Source organism: Ascaphus truei, chromosome 4 (assembly GCF_040206685.1).
Source record: "Ascaphus truei isolate aAscTru1 chromosome 4, aAscTru1.hap1, whole genome shotgun sequence".
Taxonomy (NCBI): Eukaryota; Metazoa; Chordata; class Amphibia; order Anura; family Ascaphidae; genus Ascaphus; species Ascaphus truei.
In genome coordinates, this window is record NC_134486.1 from 31,161,808 (window position 1) to 31,189,393 (window position 27,586).

At 41.3% G+C, this 27,586-nt stretch overlaps 1 protein-coding gene across 3 annotated transcripts in view; it reads right to left on the minus strand.

The window, feature by feature from the left end:
• Positions 1-27,586, minus strand: part of DNAH14 (dynein axonemal heavy chain 14) — a 368,675-nt gene that overhangs the window by 286,330 nt on the left and 54,759 nt on the right. For all 3 annotated transcript variants that reach the window (XM_075595506.1, XM_075595507.1, XM_075595505.1), the window contains exons 11-17: positions 24,775-25,019; positions 21,613-21,715; positions 21,065-21,338; positions 19,224-19,263; positions 18,963-19,060; positions 17,071-17,243; positions 555-902 (exon numbers count right to left, since the gene is read on the minus strand). In XM_075595506.1, coding sequence (XP_075451621.1) covers positions 555-902; positions 17,071-17,243; positions 18,963-19,060; positions 19,224-19,263; positions 21,065-21,338; positions 21,613-21,715; positions 24,775-25,019 — 1,281 coding nt within the window. The remainder of the gene's footprint in view (positions 1-554; positions 903-17,070; positions 17,244-18,962; positions 19,061-19,223; positions 19,264-21,064; positions 21,339-21,612; positions 21,716-24,774; positions 25,020-27,586) is intronic.

Consider the following 27,586-nt stretch of genomic DNA (forward strand, 5'->3'; position numbering starts at 1 on the left):
GCATAACCCTAGTGTGTGGCTGTTTTACTTTGTTTACACTTCTATGTTTTAAACTACAATAGTGCAGAGTAAATGAGTACAACAGTATTAGATGATACCTTTTTTATTTAGACTAAATTGATATTATAAATCAAGCTTTCGAGAATTCTCTCCTTTCCCCAGGTCATCAATACTGAGTAAGAGAGGAGAACTCTTGAAAAATTGTCTTATAATATCAATTGTTAGTCCAAATAAAAAAGGTATCACGTAATACTGAAGTACTCCATTTACTCTGCACTATCGCAACTGAACTAACACAGCTATTTCTATTTAATCCACTATTACACTACACACACAAAAGAATTGTTCAGGTAAATGGGAAAGAAACAAACAAAAGAAAATAATAATAATAAATCGCATGTTCTTGTATAGCGCTGCTAGTTTTACGTAGCGCTTTACAGAGACATTTTGCAGACACAATCCCTGCCCAGTAAAGCTCACAATCTATGTTTTCTTCTTCGACTAATTTGATTTAACTTAAATTCATGGAGCTTTAATTGTAGCAAAAAACTTACGTCCAAAAGTTGCATAATCCTAGTATAAGCTGTAACCGTCAAGGATGTATGGATAATCTCAACTGTTGCGTCAAGATATCGTAGGCAATCCTTCTGATACTCCAGGCTTTTGACTTTAATTACATGGACCCGTTTCTCGATATTCATTTGTTTACATGTAATGATATACTGTTTAAACAAAGCAAGAATTCTTCTATAGTCATCAGGAGACAGTTTTGCGTGATCTGTAGTAATATTCATTTTAACATGTTGAGCGTTCTTCACCATTGAGCAGTACATCTTAAAATCTCTGCTGTACAGTTCAACTTCCTCCATTGAAACCTTAACAATAGAATTAATCTTCTTAACCTGTAAATTAAAAGTAGAAAGGGAACAGATGTAGGTGTATTAACTGCTATCTATGATAATTAATTTGAAAAACATATTCTTATTGTCTTTTCATTGTAGTCGTTGAATAGGGGAAATAAATGAAACGACAATATCACCTTTCAATATTAACCTTCCCCAGCTTCAGTTTGGAACTCTTGAAAGCTTAACAAAAGCACAAAACTACAGTGGCGGCCGCCTTCAGCCTCGTGCGGCCGTTTCGGCGCTACTTTTAGAACCGCGGGCAGATGCGGCATGTTCCGGTATTTTTAGGCGACGCCGGCGTTTCATTGTATTAGCGCTGCTCTCGCCATGAATGCGGCAAAGTGCGTGACATTCGGAAAACATAGGAGAATAGTAGGAAAATAAAAGGGCCCGCAACAGTAAAAGTATGCACAATTGATAAACATCTTGCATTCGGTTGCCTGGTACCCCATATTATACCACAAAAAAACTCCATAAACAACTTTATGGTGCAATTGGTTATCTCAAATAAAGGTAGTCATCTTTCATTTTTTTATTTATTTTTTTATAAAATGTTTTACCAGGAAGTAATACATTGAGAGTTACCTCTCGTTTTTAAGTACGTCCTGGGCACAGAGTTATGTTGACAGATACATGGTTACAAATACATATTTACATTAAGGGAACAGGGTTATACATTATATACAGTACAAGAATTTGCATGCACAGTTAAAGAAAATATATTTTATAGACGTAACAGTTACATGCGTGTAGGGTGACCAGATTTTCAAAATGAAAAACTGGGACACATTAAAAAATTATTTATAAAACAAATTACATCACATGACGCACCCCGTTGCCATGACAACGAGACACTGACGTCAGGCGGTGACATGTTGCCATGACAATGTGGCATCACGTGATGCCGCGGCGCCATAATGCGTCCCGTTGTCATGTCAACTTGATGCCGCGTGACGTCATGGAGCGGCTCGTTGTTATGGCAATGGGCATTACGTGACGTCGCGCGGCCATGTTAACGGAATTTGGAGGGGAGGATACAGCCAAAGGCAAAATAAATAAATATATAATAAATAGATCTAAAAAAATGTTCTCTCCACACAGAGCCACTGATCCATACACCCACACACACGGAGCCACTGACCCACACACACAGAGCCACTGACCCACACACGGAGCCACTGACCCACACACGGAGCCACTGACCCACACACGGAGCCACTGACCCATAACACCCACACACACACACAGGGCCACTGACCCGCACACACAGAGCCACTGACCCGCACACACTGAGCCACTAACCCACACACACAGAGCCACTGACCCACACACACAGAGCCACTGACCCACACACACAGAGCCACTGACCCACACACCCAGAACCACTGACCCACACACCCACACACACACAGGGCCCCTGACCCACACACCCACACACAGGGCCCCTGACCCACACACCCACAGAGCTACTGACCCACACGCACACAGAGCCACTGACCCACACACAGAGCCACTGACCCACAGAGTCACTGACCCACACACCCACACAGAGTCACTGAGACACACACACACACACAGAGCCAGTGACACACACACACACACACACACACACACACACACACACACACACACACAGCCAGTGACACACACAGAGCCACTCACACTCACTCTCTCTCTCTGTGTCCTACCTATCACTGTGGAGCAGGTAGGCGGGGGAAGCCATGTTGACTGGCAGCAGGCACCTCACTTCCGGCTCTCACTGCTGAGGCTCCGCTGACACTAACCCCGCCCCCACCCTCTGCTGTCAGACCGGCCTCCGCTCTCCTCCTGCTCTCCTCTCTGTCTGCATTCTGTGCTCTCTGCTGCCCCCCATTCTGATGGCCAAATCCGGAACAGCCACAAAAAAAACAGGACATTTAAAAAAATGCGGGGCAACCAGGGCAGCCATTAAAAAACCGGGACTGTCCCGGCTAAAACAGGACACCTGGTCACCCTACATACGCGAGATTAGCGTGTGAGACAGACTAGATTATAATGTGAGACAATTAATGCAAACATTGCTTTTTTTTTTTGTTCCTTTGAAAATATAAATTATTTTATCAGTCTGACAACAAAGCTTGTGCGGAATAGTTGGTTTTATATGTGTGCATAGCATTAAAGGGATATTGGGGCCGATTCACAAAGAACTGATAAAATCAGTGCACTTGCGCCCGACTATGGGGCCTATGCACTAAATGGCGAGAAAAAAATAACGCAGGGCTGTTTAAATTGCCAGTTTTGACAGCGTTGCTATCATGCTATGCAGAAAGCCCAGAATAGCTGTGATTTGCAAAACTGGCGAGTAGCCGACGACTTGATGATCACCTCTCTGAAAAGGGCTCACCTGGCGATTTCTTTCTACTGCAGAGAGAGCCACCTCTCCCTGCGCAAATCTCGCCAGAGATTAAAATTTTTTGATCTAAAATGTACTATTAGTGTTTTGTCTCCGGAGCAGAACCTTGTTGATTTGAGGTCCGGAGACCCCCTGCTTCCCGAGATACAGGCCCCGTTATGGGGTGCTGGTATCTCCTATGCATTTTATTCCCACGGTCAATTGACGCGGGACATTTAAATGCATAGGAGGGCCTGTATCTTGGGAAGCAGGGGTCCCCAGACCTCAAATCAATGAGGTTCTGCTCCGGAGAGCAATACACTAGTATTAAAACCCAAACAAATGTAGCCCTCTTTCCCTTTCACCAAGACGGGTCTACTAGTGCTGCATATACCTGTAGGCTCACAGAGCCTCCGTCACTGGAAGCCTGGGGCAATGAATATATTAATTGGCAGCGCCTCCACCTGATGAAACCAGAATGATTTAGATAGGCGCTAAATAAAAGTGCAGTGGTATAATGATAGATTCACACAGGAAAAAATATATAAGTAACTTAAACGATGTCTCAACCTTCCTGTGGGGGATATGTACAGATCCCCCTCAAATGGAATGGATACAGGTGGTTGGAAGGGAGCCACAGTCGCAGGAACATCCAAAAAATAAAAGGAAATATAATAGTGCAATATGTTGTGATAAAGCGAATTTTGAGATGTCTTGGCTCTATAGAGTGTCTACTTACAATAAGTAGGTGTATAAAAAGCGTATTGCAAAGTAAGGTGGTGTGTAGCAGGCTGCAGAGACAGGATCCTCGCGAGTTTGAGGTGAAGGAGATCTCACTCAGGTACACATGCCACAGGAAAAGATACAGAAAAGACCATAGTACAGATCGGACAAAATCAGTTTGTATTAAAAGCAGGGTAAAAGTTGTACTTACAATAAGTACATAAACAATGTACACGTAGCGTTTACTTTAGAGGTGAAACCGGCGTCTATGTGGGTAGCCTCTAGCTGCTGCAACTCCCAGTCCTCCTCGTCGGATCGCGATGACTGGCGTCTGACGTCACTACCGGCGCAAGGGTGACGGCTTCCGATCCGGAACACAGAGGTTGGCAGACAGCAGGGGGACCGCAGACTAGGCACCTTCTCCTTCTGGGCAGCTGTGCAGGCTGCAGGAATAGGCTCAACGCGTTTCGCTGTGTTACACCACAGCTTCCTCAGGAGCAAGTGAATACCCCTAGTGGGTGTGCAGTTTATATACCAGAGACAATTACTCAATAAAAGCTTGATTTTACATAGGTCCTCCTCTTAAAGGTACATGACTCTATGGTCCAAAAACGACGCAATTACACTAAAACTTTAATATTACATATCACAAAAAAATATAAGGTGCATAAAAGATGCTAATAGATATTAAAATGTTTATAATGTTTATAAAAAATGTTTATAATGTTTATAAAAAATGCCCTATACATCAATAAAACTATGCAGACTATATAGCTCAGCATGGTGGCGGAGAGATAAAAAGGGGGAGAGAAATAAAATATGATCAGTGACATAGATAGTAGCGTATTCTTATGTTCATAAGATCTCAAAGGCTTGAGATCAAGGGGGGGGGGGGGGAGGGAAGGGAACAGGAGAGAGATCTGTGGTAATGGGGATAAAGGAAGGAGTAGGTAGGGTATACAAGTGGGTACAGCAGAGATATTAGGACTATTGGACAGATGTTAGTTGATTAAGAATGGTATTATTTCAAAGTCTGCATTCAGACCGTGTGGTATTAAGGTGTTTAATTTGTGAATCCAAAACATTTCACGTTTACTTAAGTCAATATCTCTGCTGCGACCTCTCCAATGCTGTAACACATTTTCTATACCCGTAAATTTTAAACCTTTAGTGCTCGAATTATGAAACAGTGCAAAATGTTTGGAAACACTGTGGGTTAAAACTCCTCTACGAATGTTGCTCAAATGCTCTAAAATACGTGTTTTTATTGCTCGTTTTGTTTTGCCCACGTATTGGAGTCCACATGGACATTCCAATAGATAAATTACATATTCCGTGTGGCAGTTCATGTACTGTTTAATCTTAAAGGTTTCCTTCCGATTATTCCCCATAAATTCTCTTTTGTCTGTCTGTTTATATTCGCATGCTTTGCATATTGAGCATCCAAAAAAGCCCTCAAGTTTTTGAAGCCAACCTGTTTTTTTAGGGCCATCAGTTTTCCTTATGGCGCTTGGTGCAATGATGTTTTTAAGATTTTGCGCTTTTTTAAATATTATTTTTGTGTGCTCCGGATTAATATCTTTTAGTATTTCGTCATTTTGCAAAATATGCCAGTGCTTGCGTATTATTTTACAGATGTTCTTTGATTCTATATTAAAGGAAGTTAGAAAAGCAGTATCAAAAGAATTATTTTCAATAGCAGGTGTATTCTTAGGCCTAATCAGCTCCTTCCTATCTTGGCTTTTTGCCTTGGTCAGGGCGGTATCCAACATTGCTCCATTATATCTTTTCTCTAGGAAGCGTGACTCTAAGATTTTACATTGTTCTTCAAAGGTAATTTCATCGGTACAGTTCCTACGCATACGCCTATATTGATTATAAGGAACATTGTCCATCCATTGGTGATGGTGACAGCTTGAACGGAGAATATAGTTATTACTATCAACCGTTTTGAAGAACGATTTGGTCTTTAGGATACCTTCCTCTATATATATGTTAAGGTCCAAAAAGTTTAAAGATGTTTTATTTGTTTCAAAAGTAAAAATGAGATTAGAGGTATTGATGTTTAAATTAGCCAGAAAAGCATCTAACTCTCTTTGCTCGCCCTGCCAAATGAGGATGATGTCATCAATGTAGCGCCGCCATAGGACAATGCCGGCCCCCAGCACACCACCGGGCCAGATGTGATTTGATGTGATGGCCCTAAAAAAACAGGTTGGCTTCAAAAACTTGAGGGCTTTTTTGGATGCTCAATATGCAAAGCATGCGAATATAAACAGACAGACAAAAGAGAATTTATGGGGAATAATCGGAAGGAAACCTTTAAGATTAAACAGTACATGAACTGCCACACGGAATATGTAATTTATCTATTGGAATGTCCATGTGGACTCCAATACGTGGGCAAAACAAAACGAGCAATAAAAACACGTATTTTAGAGCATTTGAGCAACATTCGTAGAGGAGTTTTAACCCACAGTGTTTCCAAACATTTTGCACTGTTTCATAATTCGAGCACTAAAGGTTTAAAATTTACGGGTATAGAAAATGTGTTACAGCATTGGAGAGGTCGCAGCAGAGATATTGACTTAAGTAAACGTGAAATGTTTTGGATTCACAAATTAAACACCTTAATACCACACGGTCTGAATGCAGACTTTGAAATAATACCATTCTTAATCAACTAACTTCTGTCCAATAGTCCTAATATCTCTGCTGTACCCACTTGTATACCCTACCTACTCCTTCCTTTATCCCCATTACCACAGATCTCTCTCCTGTTCCCTTCCCTCCCCCCCCCCTTGATCTCAAGCCTTTGAGATCTTATGAACATAAGAATACGCTACTATCTATGTCACTGATCATATTTTATTTCTCTCCCCCTTTTTATCTCTCCGCCACCATGCTGAGCTATATAGTCTGCATAGTTTTATTGATGTATAGGGCATTTTTTATAAACATTATAAACATTTTTTATAAACATTATAAACATTTTAATATCTATTAGCATCTTTTATGCACCTTATATTTTTTTGTGATATGTAATATTAAAGTTTTAGTGTAATTGCGTCGTTTTTGGACCATAGAGTCATATACCTTTAAGAGGAGGACCTATGTAAAATCAAGCTTTTATTGAGTAATTGTCTCTGGTATATAAACTGCACACCCACTAGGGGTATTCACTTGCTCCTGAGGAAGCTGTGGTGTAACACAGCGAAACGCGTTGAGCCTATTCCTGCAGCCTGCACAGCTGCCCAGAAGGAGAAGGTGCCTAGTCTGCGGTCCCCCTGCTGTCTGCCAACCTCTGTGTTCCGGATCGGAAGCCGTCACCCTTGCGCCGGTAGTGACGTCAGACGCCAGTCATCGCGATCCGACGAGGAGGACTGGGAGTTGCAGCAGCTAGAGGCTACCCACATAGACGCCGGTTTCACCTCTAAAGTAAACGCTACGTGTACATTGTTTATGTACTTATTGTAAGTACAACTTTTACCCTGCTTTTAATACAAACTGATTTTGTCCGATCTGTACTATGGTCTTTTCTGTATCTTTTCCTGTGGCATGTGTACCTGAGTGAGATCTCCTTCACCTCAAACTCGCGAGGATCCTGTCTCTGCAGCCTGCTACACACCACCTTACTTTGCAATACGCTTTTTATACACCTACTTATTGTAAGTAGACACTCTATAGAGCCAAGACATCTCAAAATTCGCTTTATCACAACATATTGCACTATTATATTTCCTTTTATTTTTTGGATGTTCCTGCGACTGTGGCTCCCTTCCAACCACCTGTATCCATTCCATTTGAGGGGGATCTGTACATATCCCCCACAGGAAGGTTGAGACATCGTTTAAGTTACTTATATATTTTTTCCTGTGTGAATCTATCATTATACCACTGCACTTTTATTTAGCGCCTATCTAAATCATTCTGGTTTCATCACTGGTTTTCTGTACTTGATTTGGTGGCTGCTTTTTTAAGTGACTTTATTACACGTTAAATATGGAGGTTATTTCACCAAATATTTTTGCAAAGAGACAATCAAGAAAATTACATTTTAGCTTTAATGACACAAAAACATCACATACACCTGTTATCAATGATTTGTTAGAAGAAGAATTTTTGAAATTAGAAAGGCTATTAATCAAGGACACTAGAAAATGGCTGGATCTAAGCTTCCTAAATAAGTATATGGAATGTAATAGAATACCCAGAGGCCTAAGATTTTCCAAAAATCCCTCATCCAATCTTGATGATGAGGATTTTGTGAAAAACTGGCACGAGACCATTGACAAATGCTCTTTTAATCTAATGGTATCCTTGATTAACCAACACAAAAAGCATATAAATATTATTGATGAAGAAGTAGTAATAATAGAAAACAAACTAGCTCATTTGGAGGATACTGCAGAGTTCAAAATTAAAGATAGAAATCTGAAAAGAAAAATTGATAAATTAGAAAATGATTTGTATACCACAAAAATGAACAAATTCCTAAGAGATGAGGGAGACTATTTAAGAGGAGAACAGAGAGATTGGAAGAAAAAGAAAACTAGATATCAACCAGAAAGGTCACAATCAGATAGATATGGTGACAAAACTTTTAAAGAATCGGACAAATCTTTTAAAGATACCTATTTTAAACCAGACTACAAATCGAATAATTCATGGGGAGATAATAAAGATCTCAAATCCACCCACCAAAATTCTAGAACAGACTATCCTACCTATGATAAACACCCTAAAAACAACACTATATTTAGTGGTAGGGATCACCATAAAGAAGGAGAGAGTCATAAGGGAGAGGATACAGAAAGAAGTGATAGATATAGACTAGAAGCAGAGAAACAGAGGAGGGAACAACACAAAGAGAGAGAACAACATAGAGAGAGAGAGCAACATAAAGAAAGAGAGTTGCAGAAAGAGAGAGAGCGAAAGAGGGAAAGAGAACAAAGAGATTGAGAGCTCAGAGAGAGAGAACTTCATAGAGAAGCTCAACGAGAGAGGGATTATAGAACTAGCAAATATCTACGTGAGAAAGAGATTAAAGAGAAGGAGACGAAAGAGAGAGAACATCAAAGAGAACGTGAATTAAAAAGAGAGAGGGAACTCAGAAAGGATAGAGAAGAGAGAAGAAGAGAAAGGGATAGGCATGAATGTACAAAACATGCCAAAACCAGCAGATCCCGCTCACCTATAGGAGCTACAGGGCCAAGTAACTTTTTAGAGATAGAAGATACACTAACACTATGGGAATCAAAAAACCCCTACACTCCCCTCTCAGACCAAGGAGAGGGGTTCACACTCCCGAAAGGAGAAACAGGCAGAGAGGGAAGCGGGGGAGAAGAAAGAAAAAAGAGAGAACAAAAGTGAATAATAAAAATAAGAATACAAGTGTATTCAACCTAAGTTCCACCATTTTGTCTACCCCACAAGTAAACCTCATTTCAAAGGGACTGTCTTTTGCCCCTACTGTTGGACCCAACAGCTTTGAATTAATCCTAGATGCTAATAAGTATCTGAGAAAACTCACGGTCAAACGCTTTTTTCTAAGCAAAAATGCTGAATCAAGAATGACAAACCTGAACCCCCCTATCTTAAAAGAGGCAGATAGTTTTAAACATACCAATTTAAAGAAAAAATCTACATTTTACCCCACTTACCTTAAAGGTAATCATTTGGACGTATTTTACAATCTAATAACAAAAGATTTTGAAGAACTAACCAAAAACAAAAAGATAAATGGTAAAAACAATCTGACAAAGGTTGAAAAAACAGCTCTAGAGGAAATCACTAAAAACACCAATTTGGTAATTAAACAAGCAGATAAGGGAGGAGGAATAGTTATCTTGAACAGAGAGGATTATCTTAAAGAAGCCAACCGTTTATTGGGTGATGTAAATACTTATGAGATCTTACACAAAAATCCCAGCAAAATATTCTTTAAGGAACTTAAATCCCTCTTAGATAGAGGTAAAGATCAGGGTATCCTTACAGACCATGAGTATAACTTTCTTCTGAACGAGACCCCGCAACTACCTATCTTTTATATATTACCAAAGATACATAAATGTCTGGTAAATCCTCCGGGAAGACCGATAATTTCCGGTATTAACTCCCTTACATCGAACCTCTCAGCATATATAGATACTTTCCTGCAAAGCTATGTAAAAACATTGAAATCTTACCTCAAAGATACGACGGAAATATTGCTTCTATTAGATAATTTAGAATGGAAGGAAGATTTCATTATGGCTACCATAGACGTTACCGCACTATATACCTCCATTAGACACAATCTGGGGTGTGAAGCTGTCAAATATTTTTTAAGCCAAGACCCAGAATTAAAAGAGATACAAACACAGTTTATTATTGACGCCATTTTATTCATATTGGAGAAGAACTTTTTTCTTTTTGAGGATGTGTTCTACATTCAGAAGTGTGGCACCGCCATGGGAACGAGGTTTGCCCCCAGCTACGCCAATCTCTTTATGGGATACTGGGAGGAAAATAACATCTGGCCCGGTGGTGTGCTGGGGGCCGGCATTGTCCTATGGCGGCGCTACATTGATGACATCATCCTCATTTGGCAGGGCGAGCAAAGAGAGTTAGATGCTTTTCTGGCTAATTTAAACATCAATACCTCTAATCTCATTTTTACTTTTGAAACAAATAAAACATCTTTAAACTTTTTGGACCTTAACATATATATAGAGGAAGGTATCCTAAAGACCAAATCGTTCTTCAAAACGGTTGATAGTAATAACTATATTCTCCGTTCAAGCTGTCACCATCACCAATGGATGGACAATGTTCCTTATAATCAATATAGGCGTATGCGTAGGAACTGTACCGATGAAATTACCTTTGAAGAACAATGTAAAATCTTAGAGTCACGCTTCCTAGAGAAAAGATATAATGGAGCAATGTTGGATACCGCCCTGACCAAGGCAAAAAGCCAAGATAGGAAGGAGCTGATTAGGCCTAAGAATACACCTGCTATTGAAAATAATTCTTTTGATACTGCTTTTCTAACTTCCTTTAATATAGAATCAAAGAACATCTGTAAAATAATACGCAAGCACTGGCATATTTTGCAAAATGACGAAATACTAAAAGATATTATTCCGGAGCACCCAAAAATAATATTTAAAAAAGCGCAAAATCTTAAAAACATCATTGCACCAAGCGCCATAAGGAAAACTGATGGCCCTAAAAAAACAGGTTGGCTTCAAAAACTTGAGGGCTTTTTTGGATGCTCAATATGCAAAGCATGCGAATATAAACAGACAGACAAAAGAGAATTTATGGGGAATAATCGGAAGGAAACCTTTAAGATTAAACAGTACATGAACTGCCACACGGAATATGTAATTTATCTATTGGAATGTCCATGTGGACTCCAATACGTGGGCAAAACAAAACGAGCAATAAAAACACGTATTTTAGAGCATTTGAGCAACATTCGTAGAGGAGTTTTAACCCACAGTGTTTCCAAACATTTTGCACTGTTTCATAATTCGAGCACTAAAGGTTTAAAATTTACGGGTATAGAAAATGTGTTACAGCATTGGAGAGGTCGCAGCAGAGATATTGACTTAAGTAAACGTGAAATGTTTTGGATTCACAAATTAAACACCTTAATACCACACGGTCTGAATGCAGACTTTGAAATAATACCATTCTTAATCAACTAACATCTGTCCAATAGTCCTAATATCTCTGCTGTACCCACTTGTATACCCTACCTACTCCTTCCTTTATCCCCATTACCACAGATCTCTCTCCTGTTCCCTTCCCTCCCCCCCCCCCCCTTGATCTCAAGCCTTTGAGATCTTATGAACATAAGAATACGCTACTATCTATGTCACTGATCATATTTTATTTCTCTCCCCCTTTTTATCTCTCCGCCACCATGCTGAGCTATATAGTCTGCATAGTTTTATTGATGTATAGGGCATTTTTTATAAACATTATAAACATTTTTTATAAACATTATAAACATTTTAATATCTATTAGCATCTTTTATGCACCTTATATTTTTTTGTGATATGTAATATTAAAGTTTTAGTGTAATTGCGTCGTTTTTGGACCATAGAGTCATGTACCTTTAAGAGGAGGACCTATGTAAAATCAAGCTTTTATTGAGTAATTGTCTCTGGTATATAAACTGCACACCCACTAGGGGTATTCACTTGCTCCTGAGGAAGCTGTGGTGTAACACAGCGAAACGCGTTGAGCCTATTCCTGCAGCCTGCACAGCTGCCCAGAAGGAGAAGGTGCCTAGTCTGCGGTCCCCCTGCTGTCTGCCAACCTCTGTGTTCCGGATCGGAAGCCGTCACCCTTGCGCCGGTAGTGACGTCAGACGCCAGTCATCGCGATCCGACGAGGAGGACTGGGAGTTGCAGCAGCTAGAGGCTACCCACATAGACGCCGGTTTCACCTCTAAAGTAAACGCTACGTGTACATTGTTTATGTACTTATTGTAAGTACAACTTTTACCCTGCTTTTAATACAAACTGATTTTGTCCGATCTGTACTATGGTCTTTTCTGTATCTTTTCCTGTGGCATGTGTACCTGAGTGAGATCTCCTTCACCTCAAACTCGCGAGGATCCTGTCTCTGCAGCCTGCTACACACCACCTTACTTTGCAATACGCTTTTTATACACCTACTTATTGTAAGTAGACACTCTATAGAGCCAAGACATCTCAAAATTCGCTTTATCACAACATATTGCACTATTATATTTCCTTTTATTTTTTGGATGTTCCTGCGACTGTGGCTCCCTTCCAACCACCTGTATCCAGCGCCTCCACCTGCCCAAGATCCCAATACTATAACCCCAGACAGGAAACAATAACAATAGCTCTTAGATTAACTTGATAACCTTTACTGCAGGTGTTACGCATAATACACACGAATAATATTCAACACGGTTAACCATAACCCTTTCCCTCAGTATAAGCGTTGACCCACCAACGTGTATTCCCACACCGTGTCAATTGTATTGACCCAGTCTCTTGGTGTCCCCAAAGAAACCACCCCCAAGGTGTGATCAGCGCCTGTAAGGTACCGGTATGTTGGTGGACTTATGAAATACCAGCCGGGCGCTCCAGCACCCGGACACGCTGACTACTTCAAAAAGGATTCGCCGATCCATGAGGTCCTCAGCGAGATCCGGAACTCCGCAGAAGAGGTTGGCTGAATGGCAGTCCAATAGTCTGGTCCCAAACTAGGAATATCAGGTCACTCAGCTTCAGTAGCTGTGTCCCTAACTGTCACTGAGCACTAAAAGGGCAAGATCCTTACCTAAGGGGCCTTTCCCTACAGCAGCCACAAGCTGGAGGTGACCCAGGGCCTTAACTGGGGCCTAGGGGTGTCTGGCCTAGTGCAGAGGCTCCTTGCCTCTCTGCACCTCCTTTCCCTATCCTCTCCTGGCACCTTCTGACCCTCGGCTCCACTGTCAGCTTCCTACTTCCCTGTGATGACTCTGGAGATTCCTTCCCCTTCTGGTCCCTCTCTCCCATCTTCTGTCACCCCCTCTACTCCTTCCCCAGCCTCTCCTTTACCCTCCACCTCTCTCCCTTTGCCGCAGCGCGTACCCCGCAGGTCTCGCATACCCACGCGGTCCCTGAGCCCCTGCTATGATGCTCCCCTTTCCCTTTCTCCCGCAGTACCTTCCCCTTTGGTGGCATCCGTCCCGTTGCCTCCTCCCTGCGTGGTACCTGCGGCGTTCCACGCGCCTGGTGACGCGCCCGACTCGTGCGGTCCCGCAGCCCACGGGGGGCGCGCCCACATGCCCCTCCGCTGACTCACCTGATCCCTTCGCTCTACCTTTGCTCTCCATCACACGGGCGCAGGCCGCATGCGCATTCCCCTCCTCTTGGCTTCTTCCCCCTCCTGCGGTCTTCGCGCGCACAGACTCCTCTTATCAGGCTTCCCCTGTCTCCGCCTCCCAAGCCTTACAGGCCATTTCTCTGACTGCCCCTTCTGTCTCCTCCTCTTCTCTCCCTGACCTATCTCTACCTTCTCCCACTTATCTCTCTACTCCTTCTCTCTCTGTCATTGGTGCACCTTCCTTTATAATCCCTGTCTGTCCACTTCTTCCTCGCTCTGCATAGTTCCTGTTTCCCTATGTGTACCTGACCTATGCTGTGCTCCCTCTACGTCCTTGCTGTTTCCCTGTTCCTGTATGCACTTGGATTTCCCTGACTCCTGACTCCTGCTTGTCCTGGACTACTCTGCTCTCTGGTACCCCTCTGAACCTTGCTACACCCTTCACTACGTTTACCTCTGGCTTCCTAGGACCTGGCTTGTACACTGACGATTCTACTCTCTCTACTCATGGACATTGGCATACGGACACGACTATTCTCACGGACATCCCCAAGCATTGCAAGTATAACAACAACTCTCTTCCTACAGGCCCAGCAATGCTATACCACACTCCGGGCTTGCTCCCACTGCTGTGGGTGTGTGGTGTCATACCGTTCCCACCTCAGTACCGGGGTCCTGCCAGGTCTGCGGGCATACAGGTGTGACATTCCCCTCTTCAGTGAACCCTCGAGCCCTATTGGCTGCCATGGTCAGGTGACCGTTACTGAGGCTCATGGGACTTGTAGTCCCTGCTCAGAGCCTTTTTCTTATTGGCCCCGTTTCGCGCGCTTGCTCTGCGCATGCGCGACTTCATCCATGGCCGCTGCAACTCCTGGCACTGCTGAGCATGCGTGGCTATGCGCAAGATGGCGGCGGCCTGCTACGGGAGTCGCCGTGATTCGATCGCCACACCGGTACTCCCAGCTGCACAACGAGAGTCCCTGCGCTCAGCGTGGGCAAGGGGGAAATGGAGGACCTGGCTACATAAAAAATTGAACAAATTTGTTACCGTATCGGCTATCTGCCATGGTAATGAAGCTGCTTTAATGTAATTTTTATTAATAGTGTGTGGGAGCAGGAGGTCGCCTGAGATGAACCGCATTGATTTCAGCCTCGGGGACCTTCTGCTTCCAGAGTTACAGGCCCAGATATGGGGTGCCGGTATGTCCTTCATTATTTCAATCCCCCGGTAACGTGACGCGGATGATTTAAAAATGGTGGCGATATCGGCATCTGATGCTCCATACCAGGGCCTGTAACTTGGGAAGCAGGGGGGCTTCAACTCAGGAGACCCCCTGCTCATGCACACTATTAATAAAAATTACATTAAGGCAGCTTCAATACCTTAGCGGATAACCGCAAAGGCAATGAAAAGGTTAAGGCACAATAGCAGGTTTATTGGGGGCAGAGGGGGTGAGTGAAGCGGGTACTTGGTCCTTCACTTACCCCCTCTGCCCCCAATAAACATTACAATATGTACTAACCACCAATACACAACCCACCCATCCCCTGTGCCCCCACATAATTTTTTAAATTTTGTTCTGCACAGGATTGATGCCAGAGGCCGGCAGGGGTGGGTGAGTGAAGGGCCAAGTACCCGTTTCACTCACCTCCTTTGCCCCAATAAAGCTGCTGTTGTTCCTTAACCCCTTCATTGCCTTAGCAGTTAGCCGCTAAGGTAATGAAGTGCATTTTTATTGCATGGGATTCATGCCGGTGCTGATATTAATGGGTATCAGCTTCGGAGATCCCGGCATCAATCCAATGGAGGAAAAATGCCCCTCTCACCGCTTCACACCACCTTCCTGCCAACTTTTCCTGGCTTGGGGATTTTGAGAGCTAAGGCTGGCTTTTCAAAGTTCCTCTGTTACAAATAGCAGAGCAACCGGCTTCGTTTTGAAGCTAGTAAAGTCTGCCTCGCACCGACTAAGTCTCGTCTTTTGCGGCCAAGTTCTACAAATCGAACGTAGCGGTCGTGGTCAGGATTTCTTGCCGAAATCAATTCTGCCGAATTACGTTCCAGGACGGCCGGGACGAGGTCCCGGTCAGGGTAAGCCCTTGCAAGCGGGCGCCCTGCACCTAGGAAAAGATAGATTTCAACCCCCAGACCGCAGTAAGTGTGTATATTTCTGTCTTTTGTATTTCTGTTGTGTTTCCAAGGTTTTTATCCAAATAAACCCCATTTTATTTCACTGCTGTGTATTGCCTATTGAATGATCCCGGTATAAATTTGTTAAAAGACCTGGTCTCCCTTGACAGTGTTCCTGCACTATCACACAGGCCTATATACCCAGTATTGGGAGGCTGCATCCTCAAGACACTGACATACACCCACGCAGTGTTTATGTGGAATGTTATGTTGATGTGTTATAATATGCATGTGGTGAACCTTTAAGGGGCGCAAGGATTCTATGGTATCTTTAATTGCTATATAAAACCGGTTACATTACAAACACCATTGTAGTTGTTTACTGCTGTCTGACCGAAAGCCACGTGTGGCATATCAACCACAAAGGACACAGGCCCCCACCTCAGCAACCGTTATCAGTCTGAGGGGTGAGAGATAAGAGGGGTTACAAGGTATTAGCATTTTATTGTCTCCGATTATGAGGTCACCCCTAATGTTAAAACTAATATGATACAGCTGTAGCTGTGCCATCGTGGTTAAGGGTATAACCTTGAACACACCGGATTAGGTATCCGATTTCAGCCATGGCCACTAGACAAAACCTAGGTGTGAGTCTGGGAACCTCACTTTATCTCCATTTGCCTCAGGCACCAACTAACTACGTCTGAGCAGGGACTGAGAGAACTTGTATTATATTTCTGTGTTCAGTGCTGCATATAATAGCAGCACCAAATAAGGATACCTGTATTGTCTGTCAGTGTACAATTATAATCTGAATGTAAACATACACAAGTCCAAACCCTACTACTTGAGAATATTGTTTAAGGTGTAGTGGCGAGACATTGAGATGCACTATTGAGCTTTTTCTGTACTCTGTATGGTTAAGGTTTTTTTTGCCAACACACATATTGGGCCATATTCACTAAGCAGTCTTTTGCCATGGCCACCTCTGTGGCGCCTCCCAGCACGGGAAGGTGTTATATGACAGAAGGCAGCTCTGTAAATAAGTGCCTCTGTGTATCAATGTGAAATTCAACATGCGATCCAGACCATAAATACATACTTGGCTTTGGTAATCTGGGTCCGTTCCAAAGAGGAGCTCACAATTTGGCCATATTTTTTGCTTGCTTGCCAAATTCAGATTTGTAGCCCTGTGACATAGTGCTTTCAGATTACACGGTGCTTGAATGCAGAACTTGGAAAGACGAGTCTCCTGACTAAATGACACCAGTTTACCTAAAAATCCAAGGGAAAAATCAATATGTACAAGAGTTAAAGCAGGAATTCTGCCAAAATTTACTTTTTTACGGCTGCCAAGCTACTTGCCGGTGAAGTTCTCGGTATTACTCGAGGGGATTAAAATGGCCATTCAATAGAAAGCTGCAAATTATGATAGCTTTCTGCTTCTCATTGGCCAGAATTTTGTCCAAGCTAAATATGTCACTATTTAATTGTGGGGGACCCCCCAGGTCAAATCGTGTAGAAAAGAAATAGGTAACAAATAAACGAGCAGCCGGGACGGATGCTTTAATATTACAATTTGGGAACGCATTTGATTTTACATTTGTAGTCCCGGAGTTGTTTTATAATATATTGTACTTTTGGGTTTGAAGAACCCAGCCACGCTAAACAACCATCATTTTTTTTTATCAACAATAGGCACACACAAACAGTAAGTACTCTACCATTTGCCATCACCCACAACAGCAAAACAATTATTTTGTATATATTGTGTATATATATATATATATATATATATATATATATATATATATATATATATATATATATATATATAATTATAACGTTAGAAAATTCAGATTTGTAAAATTGGAAAATCACCTACTGTATGTATGTGTGCGCTGAGTAAACTTTTGGCGCTATATAAATAAAGACATACAATACAATATAAAGTCTGTGAGGATCCCTAGAGATCCAAAACCGGCACAGCACAAGAGGTAATCACATAAAAGTGGCTTATTTGGTCCAAAATGCGTGTGTGTATTTTGGACCCAATAAACCCCTTTTATGTGATTATCTCTTGTGCTTTGCTGATATATTGGATCTCTAGGGATCCTCACAGACTTTAACTATTTACCCTTTACCGTGCACCACACTTGCCTCTGCTGGTTTTTTTCAGTGTGTGCTGTCACGGCGTCACACAGCATTCCGTTACCATGGCAACGCGGCGTCATATGTCACCGCGCGGCCATTTTGAATAGTGCTGCAGGAGAAAAACATGATTTTAAAGATCAAGACGGAGAAGACGGGGGGACACCGCCGCAGGTAAGCAGTTGACAGCGGCCACAATACAGTCGCCCCGGGCGACCGCATTTGTCGAGCCCTGTGTGTATATATGTATATATATGAATATATATATATATATATTCGCAACAGGAGACAAGTGCAAGAAAGAGGCAAATAGTATAATATTATTTGTGTATTTGATCAAAAAATATCACCGGATAAGTATCGCACTCATATGGTACATAATATAAAACTGCATTTGAATAAAATATTCAGTGTGATTTCACTCATCCGATGCATATTCTTGTCGTCCGTGTGGTCTGCAGCGCTGGGGGAAGCTGTGAGTGCTGCCAACACTCCTCCTTCTGCTGGTAAGTTCCCACAGTGCTTAACATTGGACTACGGAAAGCAAAAGGTGCAAAAAAGGACTCCTATAGGAAATAGCTCCACACATTTCATGGATCAACCACTTACTCAGGGGACATATATAATGGTATTACTACTTGATCCTTAAATAGGCAAGCTGCGCATACACACTGCACACATGGAGTGCCCCATACATAACAGGAGCAAGCAGGGTGTAAGAATCGAGTAGTAATACCATTAGATATGTCCCTTGAAGTGGTTGATCAACTAAATGTGTAGGACTATTTCCTGTAGGACTGGAGTCCATATACATACAGTACATTTTTGCTGCAAATAACGTACCTATTGACTGCTCAAATCCATCTACAATGCCTTGAATCTGCATTTCAAACTCGCTTTTAGTAGGGACTATATGGATATTCCTAGATTTTGCTGAAGGCCTGAAAAGAAGAATTAATGTTTAATACTGTAGGTTATAAGTCTGCCTTTTGGATTACAATGATACAGTATCGGGTTTTGATTACTTGTCGGTGACAAATCAAATCTTGATACCGTATCACTGTATTAGATGTGTTCAGCCACGAGCATCTTTTTGAATCTTACCTTTCTAGTGTTATTTCATCGTCACCAGATTCATCACTATCTACAAAAACAATAAACAAATGTATAAGTGACTCTTATATTATGTCTGCGCGTTTTAGTTAAACAGCACTCTCTGGCCCTCCGCATCCATGCAGAGGAATAGCCAAATCGCTCACTGGTGCAAGCAGGCAAAGTACTTTATTACATCGGTGCAAAAAAACACATGTTTAAAATACTGGTATTTTCTATGTCAATAGTAACATCTCCCCATTGTGCATACCAAATTCTGCAGCCATTAGTTTTAACTGGGGAGTAGCAAGACCATATGAAATTGCAGAGCAGTTTTTACCTTGCTGAAAACCTTTGATCAATTAAACGACAATCACACAATACAGTAGTGCACAAAGTTATTTTCTATTTTACATGCACTGGGGCATACAGGTACTGTGCACTCATTACAATATCACATGTAGGAGGCATACCCGAATACCATTACTCACTATAAACATATGTGAACTTCAGGCACTGTGTTATATTCTCCCCCACTCCAGCAGAACCACGGCAACTCTGAAACCATATTTCAATCCACTCCCTAATGAGCTAGAAAGAGATCATCCAGCACGCTCTGCGACAAATGGTGCATTGCGAGTGCCAGCTTGTTCAGGGAATGATAGGGCTTCAGAGCAGTGTGAAGGCCATGGACAAAAGCATTTGTCATAAGCAAAACACCAGGCACAGTTTCAAAAGCAGATGCTCACGGGTGAGCCCTCTTCGATGATCAATCTCCAGTGTGTATGACACTGCCTGCCATTTAAACAACCCAAGCTACAGTATAATCAGCAAATCTTTGTGCACAAGGAAAAGAGCTAGCTTAAAACTCAGTTATGTCATTAACCTTAAAGAATGCCCTATACATTTTTCTGGGCTTCAAGACAGTGACAATGTTGTTGCCTTTTCAGTGATGGAAGGCCTGGGCCAACTTAGTGTCGTGCTAGCAATCGTCAAAACATGATCTCTATTGTAGTGATCATGTGGCCGTGCTGTGCTCCCCGATAACGTGAATGGAAAAGGGGGGTCCTCCTCTAACATTAAGATCACGTTCATCATTCCTCCCTTAGAAAATTAGCAAAAAGGTGATCACATCCACTAGACATGGGCCACCAATGGTATTTATTATATGTGCGAGTGCTAAGGAGAAATGTAAAAAAAAAAAAAATGAATATTCTGAAGAGTATTTTCCATGTGTTTCTCAATTTTTGTGTGCATACTTGACTCACCTAGGGAGACAAATTCTAAAAAAGTAACTAAACCTTCCTACATAAATTGATGGTAAACTAAAATGCTGCATCATTGTAGTCCTTGTACAGCTTACACTGCACTACAAGGTCATGCAACCAAATAGCACCCAATTAAGTGCAACTTTAACAGGAGCCAGTCTGTTAATTTAATACATCTTCCTACATTCATAATAATATAAACATTTGGCCAAGAAGTGTGCCCTTCTTCAGCTCTAGTTGCCATATAATGGAGGACAAAACGTAGTTCTTTAAAAGCTCTGATAGCCTCACGTATATACTAGCTGTGGAGAACTCTTATATTAACTGCCGTGACCACTACTTCCCATGTACACCTCTACACGATGAAAGGTGGCATACAGCAGGGGTTTCAAATTTAGTCCTCAAGAGCCACCTACAGGCCAGGTTTTATGGATAGCCCTGCTTCAGCACAGGTGGCTCAATCCGTGGCTCAGTCTTTGAAGCAGGGTGCTGAAGCAGAGATATCCATAAACGCTGGCCTGTTAGTGGCCCTTGAAGACTGAGTGTGAGACCCCGCTTGGCATACAGTAACAGAATCTATCTTACCAGAGACATCTGCATTTTCTTGCTTCAATGTCACTTCCTTCTTAACTTCTGCGAGTGCTTCCTCTACACTCTTAGCAATGCAGGGAGCCAGTTCTCTGCAATCATCATCTTTCTCTGATTTTCGCGTTTGAGACTGAGTAGTTGACATAGATATCAGATCTTGTATGGTACTGCGCCGGTTTACCGTATCCGGGGTGCTTAGTACTAGGTTAACTTCAAATACTGGTACTTGCTCAATTTTACGTTTTATGTTCCTTCTCAGGTTATCCAACACCTACAAGATAAACACTAATAAATATCTACTAACGTCTGTTCCCGATTTAGGTAATGTCACATTATGTGTCAAGATTTAACAGAGTTTAGTGAAACTCCCCGCAAAATGAGAAAATTATAATGATTATACTTGTTTGTTGTAGCATTAAGTCTAAACAAACACATAACTACTTGGTGTATGTGAACACAGCAAAGAGTTGTAGTTACCATGCAGTTATATATACACACGTAGTTACATGTACAGTAGCAAGGAGTCCTTTGCTTTGTAAACCCACCTTTGCATTATCAATCTCAGGAAGTGTTTGCTGCTTTTTATCGGTTGGCTTATTTTCTGCCATTGGCTGGATAAAGTTCCAATTCTTCTCCTTCTGTTCCTTACTGTATTAACAATAAGTTATTATTTAAAAGGTAAAAAATAAAAAAACTATGTCAGTGGTCAAAATTTGATTTTTGAAGAGGCAATGTTTCTACGTATAAAAAAATTAAGTGTAATATTCTAAACTTGTCTGATCTGTTTAATGGGGTTGAAGTGACAGAGGGCATTAAGAAATTCATTTTGATCCCATGCTTCTTCTACTCCATAGAAATCCAGGGAGAGGAGCACTTACTGTACGATATTAAAGTCAGCCACTATACAGTAGATGCACAGTCATCCAAGTATCTGGTACTGGGTATGACAGACATAATGTACAGTCCGGCCCTCACACAGGTCTTTTGCATGGAAACGGTCCATCTGAGTGCTGGAGTATACATTTCACCCCTTGTACTGCGTAGAAATCCAAAAATGAAAAAATATATCAAAACTTGATATATCCATATACAACCTTGAAATCATCCAACATACAGAATAGGTTAACGATAGACCATTGACAATGTGACAATTGATAACGAGCACTTGTTCAAGAAACAAAAATAAATACTTTAACACAAAACAGAAATTAACGAAACTCTTTAATGCTAACTAGGTGACCTCAGGCATTCCCATGAGCATGGTACACATTTTTGTTTTGTATTAAACTATTGAATTTTTTTAATGGCTATTAACGGATTATCTGTGGACTATTCCATATGTTGGATGCTTCTACTAGGAGAAGAGATCACCAAAAATGTTATTAGTGCTCTTAGAAAAAAGGGCCCATATCTATTGGGTACTGATGTACTGTAGCAAGACTTACTGTCTGTCCCTAGTGCCGTGGACGAACAAGCAAAAGTCTGCGGCGCTGTGGACAGTGTCTGCTGCGATCGTGCTGTAAGTGATCCATGCTTCTCAATGGGACCCCCTGCAATGTTTATCCTTCGGTGACGCGACCGCAGCGGTTGTGTGATCACGAGCGGCCACGGCACCCTGTACACTCGAAAACACTTTGTCGGCTATGTGTCATAAAGGTATATGCATCAAGTGCTGCTATGGGTTATCGTACCCATTCCAGCGTTAACTCCCATTGACTGTAATGGGAGTAAATGCTGAAACGGGTATGATAATCCACACCAGCACTTGATGCACGTACTCTATTGTCTCCCAGCTGCAAAATCGGCCCAAAAAACTGAAGCAAAAAACTACACCAGATTTATAAAAAGAGGTCCAATGAGAAACAACGGTATTGTTTTCTGTGATACCTGCACATTTGGTACAGTTTTTGTGCTCCAGTGAGAGATTCCACTTTAGAGATTTTGATACATGTCCCACTCTGTCTGTTCTGGCGATTTTAAGAAATACTTTCGAGATAATTATGCACAATATTAATTTGTATGGGGAATAATGGGGTTATTTACTAAAGTCGTCTCACTGCAAAACTGTGGCAAAACCAGTGCAAAAGGATTGCAGCCGATTTATCAAAGGTCAAACTCCCATTGCTTTTAATGGGATTGCTTTGCTTTGCTATACAGTATACTGTGCTCTATTTTACACTGATTTTGCCCCCACTGTAAAATTTTAGTAAATAGACCGCTGTGTAAAATAGTAATTTAAACGCATTAAATTCGAAGCCCCAGAACTGGATGCATTTAACTTCCTCCAAATTCGGCACTTTCTACAAAAACTGTCCCCCACATTAGAATTTCCACTTCTCACAAAGTTTGAAAAACTGTGCCAGGAGGACGCACACCAAAAGGGTCTTATATCTCAAATTTACACTGAACTGGAGAAACCAGCGAATCCAACCACACATGATTATATGCTCAAATGGGCAGCGGAATTAAATATAGATATAGAGAGAGAGGACTGGGAAGAAATATGGGACTCGGCATCAGGAACTTCCGTATGTACCACAACCAGGGAAAACATATATAAGGTAATGTTCCACTGGTACCTCACACCAGTGAGATTGAAACAAATCTACCCTCTGGCTTCTGATCTATGCTGGAGAGGCTGTGGACAAAAAGGGGACATGGCCCATATTTGGTGGCTATGTCCAGGAATTCATAAATATTGGCTCACAATCCAAAACCTAATAAAAGAGGTCACAGACCTTACAATCCCATAGATCCACTGACCTACATACTGGGCAGACCGAGAGAGGAAATCGATCGCCCAGTATGGAAATGAATCTCCTTTATTCTAACAGCAGCAAGATGCTCAGTGGCGTCCTCTTGGAAGAAAATATCCCGATAGCAATAGAGAGAGACCTCGCTCAAACCCCTTGATGGTTGAGGCGTGCTGCCTAGGGAGTGAGTCAATATGGGCATAGAAATGTACCAAAAGAAGGCACAGAGAGATCCCTTTAATAGGCGCACAGCAGACCTTTATAAAATAATGTGGTCAGGGGTGAAATAAAGTGTGTATAAACTTATTTTATTTAATAAATGTGTAAATTAAAAACGGTATGCTGTGCGCCTATTAAAGAAAATATCACCCCCACAAAACAATCGGTGAGGAAGAGACTGAAACGAGATGATGTTAATGGAAAAATTGACAGCATTCCTCAACCACTCGACAGAGGTTCTATAAAATATGGGAGCCCTGGCTGATCCACTGAACGCGTCAATAACATTTTCTCCCTAATAAAATTAACCAAGATGGATCACCGGAAGGGTACGATAAAGGCACCCCCCTCCCCCCCCCCCCCCACGGCTCATCCTCCTTTTTCCTTCTCTTTCCTCTTCTCTCAAACCTTTTCTCTGGGCCACTGTGCGACCCAGGAGGTATCCAGTGACCCCCCCTCCCCCCCTTCTATCTTTCAACAAAAGAAAAAAACAACTATTGCTGTATTAGGCAAGTATCACATTGAAATTTTTGTTATGTGATGTATTGGTGTCTAATAAAAATGTTTGGAAAAATAAAAAAAATAGTAATTTAAAATCAACTTTAGAAATTTACTTTTCTTTTTTTTTTTTTTACTCCAGTCAACCCAGATTGGTCCCTTGGCCTAAAATAAAAATATTGGGAAACCCAATAGCCAGAACAGTAACATAACAGAGGTTAGTTTATACAGACAAACCTTAATTCTGCATTCTTTTTCTCGTCTGTTGAAGTCACGTTGTCGGAAGCTTCCAAGAATCCTACAAGCATCTGCACAGACTTGCCCACAAGAGAACGAAGCACCTGCTCGAAAATGCTGTCCACAAGATTGAGAAATCTAAAAAATCGTTCCAGTAATTTACACCAGTCCGATAGCACAATGCATTTTGGCTTGATGTTACTTTCAGGCAAAAAAAGATTATCCATTCCTTCCATTTCTGCCACCTGAAATGCAAACAGTTAAGTACAAATTACTTTACTAAAATATGCAAACCATTACACTGCATTCAATTCTACAGCTCAGTATTACTGCACTATCCGTGAAAGTAGTCTTTAATAGCCTTGCAGTGATAAATTACTTTTTTTTCACTCCATGGAATCAGAAGTTTATTAGTGTGCATTAAGAAAAACTATTAAACTTAACTTTATGTATTACACTTAACCTATAAAAAATGTGAAAATGCCCTTACTGTATGGACAATCACGTATAGTACATATAGTAGGTATTACAATAAAAGCTGTACTTAATAAACAACCATAAAATTTAAATAGCTGCTAATGATGCTATTCTTATAGGATCAATAATCCAGAGTCCCTGAGCCATTTCTAATTAATTTGCCTAGTACTTTCCCTGCACTGCTAGTAAAAAGTGGAGATTGCTAGAACCACAGTGCCATTGAGTATTATTTTGAAAAGTTGCCTTCCTGAGACAATGATTTACCCCAAAACAGCTTTTCAGCTTTAGTTTTGCAATAACAAATCAGCACAAAAATGTATGCATTTCACACAATATAATATTATCTCAAATTCTTAGGCTTAAACTATGAAAATACTGTACGTGAATGCATTCTACCACAGCATTGCAGCACAGCAACAGTTACACCAATAAACCAACGTAGCACAGAGATACGGGGTGGAGACCCATTACTCTGCATTTTCAAGCGTTTGTCACAATTGAAGGAACTTTTTAACAGTCTTTTAGTATTTTGTATGTAGTCTTGATTATATATATATATATATATATATATATATATATATACAGAACTTGAGAAAAGACCTAGGGGTCTGAAACGCACATCGCTCTGGAGTTTGTCTGACTGCCTGATGACTTTTTGATAATTAAAAATATATCTTTTCTTCTCGTGAGTGCTGCGGATTCTCTATTCCTGAATACTGCTGGGACTGGTTGGTGTTCCCTGTCCATCTGCAAGCACCCGGACTGTTGATAAGTATATTTTGGTCATATATATATATATATATATATATATATATATATATATATTAAACAAAAGAGAAAGCACTCCTGTAGGAAAATCCAAAAGAGCCTGGTGCTGGTCCCTTAAAGCTGCAGTTCAGTCAATATCCTGCATGTGTTTTTTTTTTTAATAAATCAGTTCTGTAGTAAGAAAAAATACTTTTAGCATTTTCTGTTTTAAAAAAAACAACTTTCAAAGACCAATGTTCTTGTATTCTATTTTAACAACCATTTGCTAAGGCACTGCCCCTTCATGTCCTGTCACAAGCCCTGGCACACCCCTTTGTCAGCCCTGCCCTCCCTCTAGCACATGTCAGTGCAGGAGTGCTCATGAATATTCATGAGCTTCCACTGACAGAAAGAAGCAGAAGAAAAACAGATCCCTTCCCTAATGATGTCACCAAATTTCGCCGATCAATACATGGAGAACGAATTGACCTGCAGCTATGCAGTTCTTTAGGTAATTAGAGATTGCCCACATGAAACTATTGAAGTAAAAAAATAAATTAAAAAAAAAAAAAGACTGAACTGCAGCTTTAAAGATTTGTAGATAATACGTTATAGAGTTGTGTAGAAAATGGTGCTCAATATCAGTGTGTGCACTGTTAAGTGTATCATCACAGTCTTGAAAAGATCAAAAAGTAGGAACACTATAATTCATCCATAAGGTCAAAGGATTCATACATATGTATATAAGGGGGGCAAATACAGAGCTAGCGGTCAGTCTGCTAGACTACCGCACATATGGTCAGAAATGCACAACCCCTCTTAATATTTATATACATCCCCACTCATAGAGTCAAATGTAGTAATATAAGGGCTAGTGCCCATTACCTGCCCTTGGGGGTATCCTGTAGTCCAGTAGTCCAATAATGGATAGTGTTCCACTGCGTGCAATCCTGATAGGTGGAAGCAATAGATGAAGAATGAAGCAAAGGAGCACAGTTGACAGAAATAATCCTGAATGAAAAAATGTCACGGGCAAACTCCAAGAATAAAACTGAAGGGTGTTTAATAGATAAGCTCACAGGAAGATGAAAACATCAAACGCACCAACGCGTTTCGTTCTGTGGGACTTTCTCAAGGTTCTTGAGAAAGTCCCACGGGACGAAACGCGTTGGTGCGTTTGCTGTTTTCATCTTCCTGTGAGCTTATCTATTAAACACCCTTCCGTTTTATTTTTGGAGTTTGCCCGTGACATTTTTTCATTCAGGATTATTTCTGTCAGCTGTGCTCCTTTGCTTCATTCTTCATCTAGATAATAAGTTACCATTCAGACAAACGATAAAGTAGAGACAGCACTCAGAAGGTATGTTTTCAAAAAGCTATATTGTCAAGAACATCACATTCATCTGGATGGTAATGTATTATCTATCTATCTATATAAATATATACTTATTCATTAAACTGTGATAGTGCCAGTCAGGCACTGCACGTCTATCACCTTAGACTGTGAATCACACGAGGGTTTCGCTCCAGTACTTAGAGTGTGGCAAGAAATTCAAGCTGGTTAAAAGATCCCATCTCAGTTGGTGCG